The sequence below is a fragment of the Electrophorus electricus genome, chromosome 3, assembly GCF_041902795.1.
Source record: "Electrophorus electricus isolate QZ-2024a chromosome 3, ASM4190279v1, whole genome shotgun sequence".
Taxonomy (NCBI): Eukaryota; Metazoa; Chordata; class Actinopteri; order Gymnotiformes; family Gymnotidae; genus Electrophorus; species Electrophorus electricus.
Window position 1 is genome coordinate 22,174,491 of NC_137499.1, and position 17,104 is coordinate 22,191,594.

At 46.9% G+C, this 17,104-nt stretch overlaps 1 protein-coding gene across 11 annotated transcripts in view; it reads left to right on the plus strand.

Moving 5' to 3' along the window:
• Positions 1–16,530, plus strand: part of rptor (regulatory associated protein of MTOR, complex 1) — an 80,167-nt gene extending 63,637 nt beyond the window's left edge. For 4 of the 11 annotated variants that reach the window (XM_035525601.2, XM_035525605.2, XM_081710611.1 and 1 more), the window contains 11 exons: positions 731–845; positions 2,112–2,236; positions 2,474–2,575; positions 2,694–2,759; positions 4,601–4,648; positions 6,697–6,803; positions 8,954–9,081; positions 10,545–10,631; positions 10,783–10,899; positions 12,627–12,756; positions 13,243–16,530. In XM_035525601.2, the coding sequence (XP_035381494.2) occupies positions 731–845; positions 2,112–2,236; positions 2,474–2,575; positions 2,694–2,759; positions 4,601–4,648; positions 6,697–6,803; positions 8,954–9,081; positions 10,545–10,631; positions 10,783–10,899; positions 12,627–12,756; positions 13,243–13,311 (1,094 nt within the window). In that variant the 3' untranslated portion in view covers positions 13,312–16,530. Of the gene's footprint in view, positions 1–730; positions 846–2,111; positions 2,237–2,473; positions 2,576–2,693; positions 2,760–3,176; positions 4,552–4,600; positions 4,686–6,696; positions 6,804–8,953; positions 9,082–10,544; positions 10,632–10,782; positions 10,900–12,626; positions 12,757–13,242 lie in introns of those variants that run through there. The other 7 variants (XM_035525614.2, XM_035525620.2, XM_035525623.2 and 4 more) reach the window with 5 other exon arrangements.
• The last annotated feature ends 574 nt before the right edge of the window (positions 16,531–17,104 follow it).

Sequence of the window (17,104 nt, forward strand, 5' to 3'; positions counted from 1 at the left end):
TTCAGCTACAGTGAAATCCCAGGCTGTGGATGTGTTTGTTTGCTTTGACCCTGTTCTTCTCTCTAGATTATTTGAGTTTGTCTGTGTGTGTGTAAGTCATGAACTTTAAAGGCTTCTGGCTGCCAAGCTCCCATTTTCAAACAGAATGGGCAACATGCCTCACGCGCACACACACACCAGGACTCTGAATCGGATGACATCCGAGTGGAGACTCCCGTTCCCACGTGATTGAGTCTTTCTCATTTATCACTCTGTTTTCCTCTCAGCTTAAAAAGAAACCCAAAATAACAAAACAAAACAAAAAAAAAACACCTTCACTCTGTTTGATGTTCTGAGTCGGGGGGGGGACCCACCATATATATATGGTGGGTCAGTAAAGTGGCGCTCCAGCTCCGACACCCTCACTGTTCATTCTCTGTTCCGCTTCCTTATCGTTCGCCTCCGCCTCGTACCGCTGACGTCACGGCGCCTCGCGAGAGTCGGACAGGCGCGACCTGCTCATTCGGTGCGACTGAAATGTGAAGAAAAGTTACCATATCTGACTTCACCACTTTTATCAATGACTATATTCATATTGTTTATTTAAGGAACACACACACATCAATAATATCATAATGCATTATATTGCTGGGAAAAAGGTATTCAAACATTTCAAGCATATGTTTTTCCATTTTTCTATATATTATATATAACGAGCAGAGTTTTGACTGACACCCTTTCCTGCATCTAGGAATTGCCCGACTGGACGATCAGATCTTTATAAACAGGAACCCCGGCGTTCCATCAGTTGTGAAGTTCCACCCCTTTAACCCTTGCATTGCTGTGGCTGACAAAGACTCCATCTGGTGAGTGAGGCTGGCACACAACCTTTTTCCATCTCCAGGCGTTAAGTGAGAGTGGCAGTGTTGGGGTTGAACTGAGCAAGAGGACCAATGACACAGGTCTGCCCTAGAAGGACGTTTTGGGGTCTAGAATCTAGATTTTAGTTCCAGTGCTAAATTCAGGACTCTAGGTTCTGCTCAAACACTCTAGATCTACATGATAGCTCCTACTTTCCTGTGACAGAACTTAAAAAAGAAACTTCTTTAGTATATTTCTGTTTACACGTTTGACAGACGCTCTTATCCAGTGCGACTTACTTGCCCAGGTTGGGGACCGAATCCCAGTTCCCAACTGGAGAGGCAGAGTTGTTACGCTATATTGACTTAGTATAGGAAAGGTTAAGGGATTTCCCATGGGATCTTCTGGCCCAGTGGATTCATAAGGTCCTGCACCGGTCTGTATGCCTCGCCATTGGAAGGTGGCACAAGGCCGGGGGGGTTTCTAGGCCGTGGCATGCGATCGATCACACATACAGCGTTCGCCCGCTCTCTGTGTGCATTTAAGTTGTGATGGTGGAACGCGGTCGTGAGCAGAACCAGCAGGGTCCGGGCAGCGTGCGTATGGCGAACGCTCCCGCATTGGGACTGCAGGATTGAGCCTTCATGTGCGTACGCACGCGCGCGCAAACACACACACACACACACACAGGGCCGCATGCAAATGTGTGCGCACACATTCCCTGATCTGAAATTGGGGTGTCTTTATATTGGCCCTTCTGAACATGCTAGTGAGGCTTCTTGAGAAAAGCAGGGATTGAGACCCCAGACATGTGTGAGTACGGCTTTCACAGTACTTTCCTTCTCGGTGGTTGTGATAACTTTAGCATCTCTCGGCACAGAGAGCAGTAAGTGGGTCACCGTGACAGGTTATTATGGGTCTCACTATTAGGCTGAAGAACAGCACACCCTATTGGTGGGCAGGAATATCAGCAGCCTGATGCCTCATTCAAATGCATTCAAAACAAATACAACGCCCGGACATGGCAACAAGTTGCTTGGGCGCTACATTACGTCTGCTACTCTGTCCAGGGCTTGAACACACCAAAAGGCCTTTTTGTTATAGTAACTGGAATGACGCAGCGGGTGGCACTGTAGATACTTGTCACATAACCTCTCTTCAGCTGAGGTTAACGACCCTGATGGAGGTGAAGCTGATCCTGAGTTTTGCTTTGAGTGTCACCAGGAACATTTGTATTCAGTGTGTGTGTTTGTGTGTGTTTGTGTGTGTAGTTTTTGGGACTGGGAGAAAGGAGAGAGACTGGACTACTTCTACAATGGTAATCCTCGCTACACCCGCATCACTGCCATGGAGTACCTGAACGGGCACGACTGTTCCCTCCTGCTCACCGCAACTGGTACGTTCACCTGCCAGTCAGAACTCCTCCAATCAGCGGTAGCGCAAGCCTGTGCTATGTACCGGCTGTGATCTATGACTTGTCTGTGAGAGGTGGTGTGTGTGTGTGTGTGTGTGTGTGTGTGTGTGTGTGTGTGTGTGTGTGTGTGTGTGTGTGTGTGTGTGTGTGTGTGTGTGTGTGTGTGTGTGAGAGAGTTGTCGGTGGGGAGTCTTTCTGAATGTCTCTGCCCCACTGCAGACGACGGGGCGTTGCGGATCTGGAAGAACTTTGCGGATCAGCGGAACCCCGAGATGGTGACCGCGTGGCAGGGGCTGTCGGACATGCTGCCAACGACACGAGGTTCGCAGAAACACACACACACACAGGTGGACACACACATCCTGGGGGTTTTTTTTGTTTGTTTGTTTTCCCCTGACCTTGGGCTGACCTTGCCTCATTTCATCCCCCATGCTGGCAGTGGCTGGAAAAGCATTTCGGAATTGCAGCACGAGTCGGGATTCTAGGGAAAACCATGGCTGCTCCGGTATGGATAAGGAGTCGTTTACCCAGTTACCCAAACTCCAGGAAAAGCTCTGTGGCTGTTGCTGTGGAAGTGGAGCATCCCCCACCCCCCACCCTGCTATGTTTAGAAAAAAATAGACCAGCTGACTAGTAGTAGATATGCCTTTGTTTACCTGTTTATTTTTAACCCTTTCACTTTGGTGTGGTTGTGTTGCAGTCTCGCTGCATTATGCCTCTCCTGTGTTTTCATGTTGCTATTACCAGATAGACAGGGATTCTCCCACCCGGGACTCAACATTGACACACACTTTTTGTTGCAGCTTTTTTTGTTGTTGTTTTTGTCTTATCGTCATGGTGAATGAAAATCCCCAGTAAATTTTACTATTTTCTTGGTAGGCCAGGTGTTAACTGAATGCTGAACTGTGCATTGACTTCCCAGAAGTAGATGGAGGTTGGAGAGAGAGGGAAAAAATGTGCCACCAAAGCCCTGCAGTTTGGATCTGTAGCACAGCCACAGGGGAGTCTAGGTCATTTAAGTCCTGCTCTACTCAACGTCTCGCACGCGCACACAGAGAAGGTTCTCCCTGGTGGCACTAAATACGGCTTCATCAATAGAGCTCCTGTGGTTGCTGCCTGTGCGAGGAGCGTTGACGCGCGTCGCTTCAGGAACTGACCTCAGACCTGTCGCTTATGCCGCTCGCGCACTCGCTGAGAGCTGTGGCTCCCTTGAACACAGTAGCTGCTGAGTGGTTTGGGCTGATCTGAGGTCTTTGTTCTGTCCAGCCTTTGCAGCTCCTCTTGCATTAAACGCACACACTCGCGTGTAAGCCTGTGCACACACTAGTGCAGTGTCGGCCCTCCACACACCTCTGATGTGCAAAACTAGTTTCCAGGTTTCTTTGTTCCTTCAGATGGCGTATAATTGTCAGAAGCTGCTGCGTGCTGTGGGAACTACATATCCCAGCCTCCCTGAAGTGCCTTGCTGCTGCTCACCTCCCCAACCTGCTGCTGCCTTTAGCCGCCCACGGGCTCTGCTAGGCGCCCTATCCCCCTATAGAGGGCAGGGTGGAAGGGCCAGACAAGGCCTGTCAGCTTTCTCAGCACCAGCCGTTGAAAACTCCTCCGAAACCGGGAATCTCAGAGAGTGAGTGTGTGTCTGCCACTGTGTACTCCTTCTCCCTGCCTCCCTCTCCCTGGATGGAGCAGTAAGCAACGCCCCCCAGCTCGGCCAACGGAGCATTTAAGGGTCAAGACCGTAAGAAGTTCGTGAAGTGATCCTGACGTGTGGCGCAGGGAGGGTGGTGCATTTGAATATGGTGCAGTGCTGCTCTCTCCGTCAGGTTTAGCAGGGGACTCGATGTCGGCGGGACACGCCGTCATGCTGTGAACTGTTGGGTGCTGCCACGGTCCCACTGTCGCACACTCGCACGCCGCAGTGTAGCAGCAGCTGCAGACGCAGGTTTGCTGATGAGGGATTTGTGCATCTGCTTTAGGAGAAGGCAGAGCGAGTTTTACATTCATAAAGAGGTTTCCAGTGGAGGGAGGGAGAAAGAGCGAGTGCAGCGTGTGGAGGGAGCACACAGTGGCATTTGACTCAGGGTGAACTTTAATTGATCTTTAATTGGCAGATTTCATGCTGAGAAACCCCAGACTTGTTTTCACTTCCACTCCTGCCGTGTGTGTGTGCGCGTGTGTGAGAGCATATGCATCTTTTGGCTAACTCTGTCTTCTGGCTGATGTACTGACCTGCTCCTGCTATTCTCTCTCCTCCCCTCTCCTCCTCTGCCCTCTTCCTGTCTCTCCTCCTCTCCCCTCCTCTGCCCTCCTCCGGTCTCCTCTCCCCTCCCCTCTCTCATCTCACAGGTCTAGCTCGACGGGTTTCGATCTATCTTGACAGAAGTAAACAGGGAGGTGAGTGCTTCACTCACCCGCCCGTCTCCTTTGTTAGGTGGGAATACTACCACACTCATCTGTCATGCCCGCCAGACTCCTCGTCCATCCAGTTAGGCGCACTTTCTCTCCGCACTGCCTCACAACCCCCCCCCACGGTCCCAGCTGCCTGTCCGAGCCGCTCCACCTCGGATCATTCCCGAGTGCCGATTCTGCTGCCCACGGATCCAGCTAGCCGCAGTTTCGCTCCCGCCGGCCCCGGGAGGACTCACCTGGCTCACGGTCGAAGCGCGTGCGCGCGTGTGTCCAATGTGTTCGACTGAAGCACATTACAGATGTTAATGCAGGAATCGCATCTCAGCTGTTGGCGCACAGACATCGTTTTGAATGTGCCGGACGGTCTGGTGTTTGGCTTTTCATAACCCTGACCTCCTGGACTCTGGGACGAGCCGGGCCGACACGGGCACCAGGGCCGCTGGCTAGAGCTGCTGCCTTCCTCTGTCTGTGCGCATGTGTAGAGGCTAACATTAGCTGATTCTCATGCTCTCAGCTTCAGCAACTGATCAGAACGACTTGCATATTCCCTGGGGGATCACACCCGTGGTGATTGCGTTGCTAGCTCTGTGCGCTTTCCACACTAAAATGAGCGTTGGTGTCTGCGAATATAGTGGGAGTTAAATGATGCGATTCACGGAACGTTCTTGCCATGCAACCTAGCCGCGTTTTCTTTGGCCATCACGGATGTCCGGCCGTTGACGCGGACGGAGGCAGGACTCCCTGTACACCCCAGAGCATCAGTCCTGTATTACAGAGTATTATTAGATTATTATTTTTATTATTTACGGATTCTTGCAACATTTTCTTTTTTCAGCATTTTTTAATTTTGCTTTCACACTTTAGCTTTGGCTTAGCTTTCTGTATTTCAGTCTTTTATTTATTCCCTTGCTCCTGTATCTTTTCTAAACATTTGTTTTGTATTGGGAGCTGCTGCAGTCTTTGCCAATTCCCAGTGTGGACAGCCTCCAGCACACTGTGATCACAGAAGCCAAACTCCACAGCCAAAGTGATTTGATTTTGGTTTGATTTGATTTTATCATCTCACATTGAAGTGGTCCCTATATGAAAGCACACGTGTGCACACACACACACTCACACACACACACACTTATCATTCAGTTGCTGCAAACTTTTCCTGCTGTTTACCACAGTGCAGCCCTGCTTGACTTCACACTGCAGAGCGCACGCCGTATGCTGAGTCCGTGTGGCATCAGTAGGAAGTGATGAAATGAGACATCCTGTTTGACATCATTCTTTCAGCAGGTTTAATGCATGTGTTGTGAGCTCTGCTCTGTGAGCCTGCTAGCTGGAATTATTTATGAGACGCTGTCATAGGGATGGGGTTGTTTGAGAGGTTTTTGCCCTCACTGGTCTCCGTGTTTTATACTCCTGTGTGTGTGCGCGCGTGTCCGTGCCTGGAAGTTCCCCTTGTTTTTACTTTGGTTTTGTTTTTTTTGACTGAGAGCAGAAGCTGGGAAACTAGGACACTAGGGCTAGAAACACAGGAAATACTGCTGCATTTTTCTGTGTGTGTGTGTGGGTGTGTGTGTTGGGGTGTGTGTGTTGGGGTGTGTGTGTGTGGGTGTGTGTGTTGGGGTGGGGGGATGTGCATGTTTGCAAGTGTGTTGACCTCGCATAAAAGCTCTTTCAGCCCTGATTGGCTGAACTAAGTAGTAGACTGGAATGACCCGGTGCACCACCAGGGTGGTGGTGTCAGCGTGTCCTGAGAGCATGGCGCCGTGTGAAGCAGGGAATAAATACTCCAGCAGGTGGCGCTGCGTGAGTCGGAACGGTAGATGACATGCATAATCTGCGTACGTGTGTGAGGGGTTGTGTGTGTGTGTGGGGACATGGGTGGCGTGCAAACGCGTGTATGTGCGTGAACGCATACTTGTGTTAATGTACTTGTTGTTTTGTGTATTGTGTGGGGTTTTTTGTTTGTTTGTTTTTTGGTGGGTGTAGCTGGATATGTGAGTGTAGGTTAATCTCTGTGGTGTGTGTGTGTGTGTCAGGTGCAGGTATGGTGGTGGACTGGGAACAAGAGACAGGTCTGCTCATGACCTCTGGTGACGTCCGGGTCATCCGCATCTGGGACACGGAGAGAGAGATGAAAGTGCAGGTAACCACACACAGGTAGCACAAACACTTACTTATATAACAGACAGAGAGATGAAAGTGCAGGCAACCACACACAGGTAGCACAAGCACTTACTTATATAACAGACAGAGAGATGAAAGTGCAGGCAACCACACACAGGTAGCACAAGCACTTACTTATATAACAGACAGAGATGAAAGTGCAGGTAACCACACACAGGTAGCACAAACACTTACTTATATAACAGACAGAGAGATGAAAGTGCAGGCAACCACACACAGGTAGCACAAACACTTACTTATATAACAGACAGAGAGATGAAAGTGCAGGCAACCACACACAGGTAGCACAAACACTTACTTATATAACAGACAGAGAGATGAAAGTGCAGGCAACCACACACAGGTAGCACAAGCACTTACTTATATAACAGACAGAGAGATGAAAGTGCAGGCAACCACACACAGGTAGCACAAGCACTTACTTATATAACAGACAGAGAGATGAAAGTGCAGGTAACTACACCCAGGTAGCACAAACACTTACTTATATAACAGACAGAGAGATGAAAGTGCAGGCAACCACACACAGGTAGCACAAACACTTACTTATATAACAGACAGAGAGATGAAAGTGCAGGTAACTACACCCAGGTAGCACAAGCACTTACTTATATAACAGACAGAGAGATGAAAGTGCAGGTAACCACACACAGGTAGCACAAGCACTTACTTATATAACAGACAGAGAGATGAAAGTGCAGGTAACCACACACAGGTAGCACAAACACTTACTTATATAACAGACAGAGAGATGAAAGTGCAGGCAACCACACACAGGTAGCACAAGCACTTACTTATATAACAGACAGAGAGATGAAAGTGCAGGTAACTACACCCAGGTAGCACAAACACTTACTTATATAACAGACAGAGAGATGAAAGTGCAGGCAACCACACACAGGTAGCACAAGCACTTACTTATATAACAGACAGAGAGATGAAAGTGCAGGCAACCACACACAGGTAGCACAAACACTTACTTATATAACAGACAGAGAGATGAAAGTGCAGGCAACCACACACAGGTAGCACAAACACTTATATAACAGAGAGATGAAAGTGCAGGTAACTACACACAGGTAGCACAAACACTTACTTATATAACAGACAGAGATGAAAGTGCAGGTAACTACACACAGGTAGCACAAGCACTTACTTATATAACAGACAGAGAGATGAAAGTGCAGGTAACCACACACACTCATATAAGGCAGACAGGCACAAAAAGTGCAAGTAACTACATAAAAGTAGCACATACATAAAGATACCATAACCATAGCATAAACACACTTATTTAAAACACACACACACACACACACACACACACACACACCCCACTCACACATTTATTTAACACACACAAACATTAGCCATTCACATGTTCATATCGCACACTCACATGCACCCAAACCACTCACACACTGATATATCACACACACAAACCACTCAGTCATATAACACATAAACAAACTACACACACAAACATAAACCACTCGCACCCATACAACACACACAAACATAAACCACACATACACACAAACCACTCACTCGCTTATATAACATGCACACACAAACATAAACCACTCACACCTCATACAACACACAAACATAAACCACACACACACACAAACCACCAACGCCCATGTGACTCCCACACATACTCATGACACACACAAGCATAAACCGCTCATATAACACACAAACATGAATATAAGCCATACATATGACCATATAAAACACTCAAACAAAAAAAACAAACCACCCCACACTCATATAACATGAACACAGATGCACACACGTTCTCACACATGCATAAGACCTAGATACACACTCATAAGAGCGACATACACAAACAAACTCCACACAGTCATACAGCATGCACAAAACACACACGCACGCACAGCTAAACTGCCATACACATTGACACAACACACACTCATGGTTCACACTCACACACAGAGTTTCATTACATTCTCAGGTCTGTATCCAGATACAATACACACAGTAAACAAATCCCACATGAAACACACTTTTACAGCGCTTAAACTTTAAATTCGCTCTTACAGCAAATGCACGTTTGGGGGTGTGTGTGTGTGTTTGTTGCCACAGGACATCCCAACAGGAGCAGACAGCTGTGTGACCAGTCTGTCCTGTGATCCACAGCGCTCCCTAGTGGTGGCTGGGCTGGGTGACGGCTCAGTGCGAGTCTATGATCGCAGAATGGCCCCTAATGAATGGTGAGTCAACATGAACAGAGTCCCTGCAAAGATTCGACTCGAATCCCATTGAGAACCAACAAGGAGAAGCATTTGACTGAATCACAACTGAAAGGACGTCAACTTTAAAGAGAATAATCCCAGAACCCAGACTGTCCTATACAGCTGCAACACAGGGAAATTGTTGAGAATTAATATAAACCAATATAATACAACATAATGTGATGTAATATAAATAATAAAGGTTTTGGTGTCACAGTGATCACTGGAAGGTCACGGCTGAATGAATGAGTTTTACCTGAGTGCCAGCTTTGAATCACTACTGAATCTACATATTTAAGTGGTATAAAGAATCAAGAATATACCATGCTGTTTGGCTCAGTGAGCAGGGTGGAGTAGTCATGGGAAGACCCGCTAACCCCCACTCACCCCGGACCTCATCACTCACTACAGACAGGACACTGATCAGTGTGCTTTATTTCATAGGCAGAGCTGTGCGTGTGTGTGAGATTGTGTACATGCATGTGTAGGTCTTTGTGTACACGTGCGGTGGAGATAGTGTTTGGATACTTAGTTGTGAGTCACATGCGCGTGCACACACACACACACACACACACACACACCATTAAAAAGTATTGTAATTAAACCATAAAATGGCACATGAATTTTTAAGTCATGCTAATTTGCTCCCCCCGGGTCTAGCATTTTCCACTGCTCAAGCTGTTCATCCTCTGTGCTCTATCAGGAGACCTGTGGGGTCTAACCCCTCCATCACACCCTCCCCTCCTTCTCTCGCTCTCTCCCTCTCTCCTCCTCTCACTCGCTCGCTCACTCTAGCTCTTTCTCCATCTCTCCAACTCTCTCTCTATTGCCTCCTCACCGTCTTACTCCTTTTTCATTTGTCGACTGGTTTTTCTGTTTTTAAAATGTCAAGTACACACTCAGAAGCAGAACACAAGGCCACTGCCCCCCCCCCCCCAAACACACACACACACACACACACGCACACACAAACATAACTGGTCTGAACCAGTCTATAGTAACCTTGCACTAATCTAATGCACAGTGGAGGAGAATGTCTCATGTGTTTTCATTAAACCTGCTTTAATTCTGTAATTGCACACTTCTTTAAGTGCTTTAAGTCCTACCACTCTCTCCTTCATTCTTACACACACACACACACACAGTATTTGTTATTAATGAAAATATTATTGCAATATTAACAGTGAGAATAGAATATGTGCAGTAATTCTTTTCACAGTAACAGATTGAATACTAACAGTATTGGCAGCCTGTCCCACTGTTAGAATCACTCCCTTCACTGCAGTTGGGAATTCTGTCTGATGTTCCTTTAGCACCCCCTAGTGGCTCACTTGCGCTTTTGTCTTCCATGGCAACGAGCTTGCTGAGATTTAAATATTAAGAAAACTAGCTGTAAAAGGAGCACTTTTAGAGTTTTGATTGTTTGTTTTTTTGCGTTGCAGTCGCGTGATGACATATCGAGAGCATGGGGCGTGGGTAGTGAAAGCTCACGTGCAGAGGGAGACAAACGGAGAAATCGTCAGTGTCAGGTACCTACTACACACACACGGAGACAAATCCAAATAAACCTTATTTCAGTACTGTGGATTGAATACTCACAGTGCTTGTAACACAAGTCGTCATCTACCTTCTATAATTCTTGGGGGGGGGTGTGTGGGGGTTTTTTTTTTACACCCGCAGTGTAAATGGTGACGTGCGTTTCTTTGAGGCGCGGACACCGGACTCGGTAAATGTGTTACAGACGGTGAAAGGCCTGACAGCGTTGGACATTCACCCCCAGGCTAACCTCTTTGCCTGGTGAGTGTGTGTGTGTGTGTGTGTGTGTGTGAGAGTGAGTGACATTTACCCCTGGGCTAACCTCTCTGCCTGGTCAGTCGGTGGGTGGTTGCAAATTGGGTGTATGTTTCATTCACTGTAGGCTAAATTCACGTGTGTGTGTGAGAGAGAGAGATTTCCTTACAGGGGGGAGTGGGTGTGTGAAGGTGGGTTTTGTTGTGGGTGTGTGTCAGGGGATGTCTTTCAATTCAGACCTCAAGCCCCCAATGGTTCCAGTACAGAAGGGTCAAAGATGAGCGTGTGATTAATCGAGGGCCGTAGTACGGCAGAGCAGCACTGGCTCAAACGAGAACACCGTCTTTGAACTTCTGCTTGAAAATGTTGTTCAGTTGCTACCTAAGGGGTGTGGAGAAGCCGCATAACCTGAGACGTTATGCGGTAATATTGTGGTGACAGGCAGTTATCTGCTAACAGGATGTCTGTGGTAGTATAACGTCAGCCTGGGCTGTTATGACCTTATATGGGGTTGTGTGTGTGTGTGAGTAAGTGTGTGTGAGTAAGTGTGTGTGAGTAAGTGTGTGTGAGTAAGTGTGTGCGTGTGTGTGAGTAAGTGTGTGCGTGTGTGAGTGTGTGCGTGTGTATATATGTGTGTGTGTGTATATGTGTGTGTGTGTGTGTGTGTGTGTGCGCAGCTGTAACTTTAGATCTTGCTGCTGTTCTGTTCACCACTGGACACAGTTCTATTTGTTTTCTCTCTTCACACTGCAGTATGTGCAACATGTGTGACACCTGTATTCTGAGAACGTTTCACTCCGAGGTGGCCGGTCACCGTGAGAACACTGCGTGACTGTGACCATGGATTGGTCGCAGACATGTTGACAGGTGTACCTGCGGATGAGTGTGTTTAACCAGCGTGTATCCAGGGCAACGCTGATTGCTGGAAATTGTGATTATAATTAACCACACTGCATTTTTCATTATTTGCAGTGTTTTAAAGCCCATGGTACCTTGAGGAAGGCTTTTTACCCACAATTCATCCATTGCCAGATGTTTTCATGTCAGTTGGTTTGCAAGGCAGACCTCATACCCTGTGCAGCAGAATGTGATGAAGCGAAATTGACCAGTCACAATGGCCTTGGTTCCTCTAGTGTAAATCGAACAGCCGCAATGGACTTGGTTCCTCTAGTGTAAATCGACCAGTCGCAATGGCCTTGGTTCCTCTAGTGTAAATCGACCAGTCGCAATGGCCTTGGTTCCTCTAGTTTAAATTGACCAGCCGCAATGGCCTTGGTTCCTTTAGTGTAAATCGAACAGCCGCAATGGCCTTGATTCCACTAGTGTAAATCGAACAGCCGCAATGGCCTTGATTCCACTAGTGTAAATCGACCAGTCGCAATGGCCTTGGTTCCTCTAGTGTAAATTGACCAGTCGCAATGGCCTTGGTTCCTCTAGTGTAAATCGAACAGCCGCAATGGCCTTGGTTCCTCTAGTGTAAATCGACCAGTCGCAATGGCCTTGGTTCCTCTAGTGTAAATCGACCAGTCGCAATGGCCTTGGTTCCTCTAGTGTAAATCGAACAGCCGCAATGGCCTTGGTTCCTCTAGTGTAAATCATAGTGGGATACACAGATGTGGCTCTTTCTCACAAACTGATATGATCGTTGTGTTAGAAACATTTTCCTGATGCTTAAAAAATCCAGTAATGCACTCTCTCTCTCTCTCTCTCTCTCTCTCTCTCTCTCTCCTCAGTGGTTCTATGAATCAATTCATAGCAGTCTATAACTCCAATGGTGACGTGATCAGTAATATTAAGTACTATGACGGCTTTATGGGACAGCGTATTGGCGCTATCAGCTGCCTTGCCTTCCACCCTTACTGGGTAAGAGATCACACACACAGTCACCACAGAGAGAACACAGCAGTCTACTTGATTAGTGTACAGATGGGTGGAGCTGCTGCTAATGCTCTGTTTATCATATGACCTCACTTTCTTTAGTGTCTCTCTCGCTATCTTTAGTGAGGTCATAAGATAAACATGTCGAGCTGTAATTTGAGTTAAATTAACACTTATGAGTCCTAACAGTCTCCTCTGTATAGTTTCATTTTATTTATTTGTTTTTATGCTTTTGTATTGGTTCATTCTCATTTATTATGCCGTTGGATGATAACATGAAATGGAAATATAACATTTGTAACTATATATCTGTCTGCCTTAATAATATTAAACAACCTTTTTTCTACTGCACCATTCCACCTCTCTTTCTCTCACTCTGTATTCATCGCTCTCTCATTTTCCTCTCTCTCTCTCTCTCTCTCTCTCTCTCTCTCTCTCTCTCTCTCTCTCTCTCTCTCTCTCTCTCTCTAGCCTCATTTGGCTGTGGGAAGTAATGACTACTACATGTCCATCTACTCAGCGGAGAAGAGACTGAGATAACGCCATGACCCCTCCTCTCTGACCTTTTGACTTTACACGCCCTGCTGAGGCAGGATGTAAATGACTTCTTGTATATATGCAACTACCACCATGAATGTCTAGTGAAGGCTGCTGAACTCACACAATGACTTATCATTATTATTATAATTATTGTTGTCATAATTCTTCTTATTTTGGAATTATTGATTGTAGACTTGGCTGTGCTGAGCAGTGTGTGTATTTGAACTGCGTATAAAAAAAAACCCGACAGAAGTGTAGAAATATATTGTACACTTCTGCTAAGAGGCTTTGCAGCCTTCCGGAAGTTTTCGCATGCCTCCTCCTGTAGTTGCTTCGGGGTGGGGTCTGAGAGCCGAAGGGGGCGGAGTCTCAGAGCAGGCAAAGTCTGGACATTAAGGCCAGCAATGAGACAGCGGGGGGAGAGCGAGAGCAGGTGTTACCTGAAAGCACGCACCTGAGCAAGCTGAAGGGGAGGACAGCAGCCCCGCTGAACCTCAGCACCTGGACATCGGGACTGATTTCACGTGGACACAGGATTAGTGCAACTCGCGTGACTGGATGGCTTTGAGGGACTCACATGTGCTCTCTCTCCCCAGCTGAAATGTAGGAACCAAAGCACAGGCATCGCTGGTACACGCACTTGTGCGCATGTACGCGCGTGCGCATATGTTTGTGTCTTGCCCATGCTGAAGTAACACACCACACCTTATGAACCAGCACACAGACTCTTACGGCATATTCTGATTGGCTTACATACATGTCCACACACACACACACACACACACACACATGCGTGCACCCAGTGCCAAAACCCAATCTCCACACAGACACACACAATTGAGCACACACCCTTACCTTCCGTGCAGTAACACCTTTGAAAGTTCTCTCCGGACTCTGGACCACTGGAGGAAGAGACCGCACTACCCCCAACCTCAAATGTTTGCTTGCACAGATCAATACAAGAGCCAGATCATACATACACAGAGCATTACCCCCCCCCCCCCAAGTCAGGAAGGTCTGGGAAAGGGGGTTTATAAACACTCTATCACATGCATGGAATTCTGGCACTGTCGTCTGTGACTGTTGCTTCTCCCTCCAGGGTGTGCCCATGACCTCTTGAACTTTGAACTATTGAAAGGTCATAGGCCACTGCCGCCGTCACGGCGTCCACCTTGTGTACCAGCCATCTTGATAGCCGCTGCCATCATCGTCCATCGGTCTTACATGGCACCGCAAAATGTGTTTTCCCAGCGGGACTTTTTAAATGCTTTGCTTTTCATCTTGGTTGGTTTGTTTGTTTGTTTGTTTGTTTGCTTTTGTTCTGTAATTGCTTGGTTTGTTAGGCACTGGGTCACTGCTACTGAAACGCTGAAAAGCCAAACCCCACGCAGCACTCAGACAGCACTGCTTCCACATCTGTCACTCTTTCGTTCATCCCCTCCCCCCCCCCATTCAAATAGCTTTATTGGCATGAACTGTAATTAACAACCGTTGCCAAAGTTATTATAGAATTCTTAATATTAATCATCATAAAACTTGAAAAAAGGAAAATAAATAAGTCCATATAATAAAGATTAGACAAGTACTTTCATATTCTCTCCCCCTCTTCCCCTCCTGCTCCGCTTTCTGTTTAGCACGTTGGCTCACACATCTGCCTCGTGACTCAGTGCTTCTCACTGATCTGAGTGTTGGATCTTTTAAGGCTTTAAGGCAGCCGTCTTCACGCTTGCTTCGCAAACCTCCTCTCTCCTTCTTTCTCTCTCTCTCTCTCTCTCTCTCTCTCTCTCTCTCTCTCTCTCTCTCTCTCTCTACCGCTCCTTCTCCACCCATCCTGCACCTCTTCTCCAGCACCAAAATACCTGGAGATTGGAAACAGGTCGTTGGGGATGGGTTAGGAAAATGGGCCCAAAAGGCGCGTGGATCTTGTCCGTGGTGCAGTTTTAGCAGATGGGGGTCGGACGATGCTGTGCTGTGCAGAGTCACCAGTACGAACTGCAGTGAAATCAGACGGACAGCGCCACCTTGGGGACAGGTTTCACCTGTTCGGTACAATATTCATGTGTCACTGAAGACGTAATAACTGAACAAATGTGTGTAGAGTCCAAGCCAGGCACTAGGTCCCAGTCTTGTTTGCTTGTCTCTAAAACTCAAATGACTGCCTGGAGTCATTCGAGTTGCTCGAAATGTATTGACGTAAAATCAAAGTAAGACGTTTTTGTGAAGTGTGGTTAGAAATTAGGTGGCTAAAAATGAGGCTTTAATTATTTAGGGGGGCTTTCTACGAGCCATACTCGTCACCAATCAATCTGTAAGTGTACATACTGTTAAACACCAAAACCTGTTACCAGGGCAACCACCTGGAAGAGGACGATGGGCCTCTCGACTAGTTCAGCAGTGTTCCACTGTCAACATTCAGAACCGAAGTGGAAATGCCTTTATTTTTGCCACACCGGAGACCGGGGCCACAGACTCGCTCAATGTCGCCGTGGTGTGGCGTTCCCCACGGAGGACAACGACTACCCGTCCCTTAGAAACACCGAGCTTCCTCCACACCTCTACATTCAGGCCAAATATTTCCAACATTTGACACTGTATTTACCTCTCAAAGAACTACCTTTTGGTTCTGATTTCTGATGGTTGAACATTACTTATTGCTGTGTAACAATTTTCACCTTTATTTTTATTTATAAGGTTTTTTTTTTTATCACATTCTCTTTATTGTGCTTGTTTTTCCCCCTTTGAACATGGTTTTGTTTTAAGTTGGTTGCGTTTGTTAGCCTTCTACAATGCCTGCCTTGAGCTTGACCGAGAGACGCGTCTTCTTTCCCCTGCACAGAAGCCTCTCATGTCCCTCTGGCCTTCAGAGTCGAGTCGGAGCTGTGGCTAACGCCACGCTCACGGGCTGGATTCACTTAAGGAGCAATATATTTGTATATAATGGACCTCGGTCACAGGCCCACCACATACAACTCTTCAGCCCCCTAGAGGGGTGCGTAGGAGATACTGCAGCTTCACTGAGTGGAACTGAATGGTCACTGACTTTACCCCCAGCCCTTCCCTCGCAGATTATCCTGCTTTGAGTTTTAACATTTTAGATTTAAAGAAAAAAGAGAAACTTGTAGAATGCAATCGGGTGTTATCTGTGACTTTAGATTGCTTTGCTGGCTGTGGTTTTTATGAAAAGAAAGGAATCACTCAAATAAACCAAATACACCAACATTCATTTCGCCAGTGTGTCATATTTGATTTGCTTGATCATTTTCCTGCTTATTGTTTTCTCGTCCTTTTTTCCTAATCTGAGTATGTGTGGTCCTAAATGATCACTTCTAAAGGCTTTGCCCTTTCACACCCACACAGTTCCTGAGTTTACTGTCTCATAATAACCTTTTCCCCTCTGAACACTGCAGGATTCAGTTTACTCTGTGCCGCCATAGTTTGGTATTCCCAAAATCTTTGTTGGCATAAAAACCATGGTCTGTATATCATGCCTCGGATTGTGTGCCAGCTCCTGAAATGTTTTCCCTCCCAGTCAGTGTTATTGTCTGCAAGGTGACTTTGGTCCTTCAGGGTGTGAAGCTCTAGATGTGTAGTTGTAAATTCATGGTGTCCGAGTTGCCGCTTCTGGTTGCTTTCTGTTCTGCTCACCTAAAATCTGTCTGTCTGTCTGTACTTGTTCTTGTTTTTCCGATTCTTCTCTCTTTATGCTATTTTTTCTCTGTGAGGAAGTGTCCTGCGTAGGTATAAGGCTAGCGGAGACGCGCCGCTGCGTGCCAGCGACCACGCTCAGGTCACA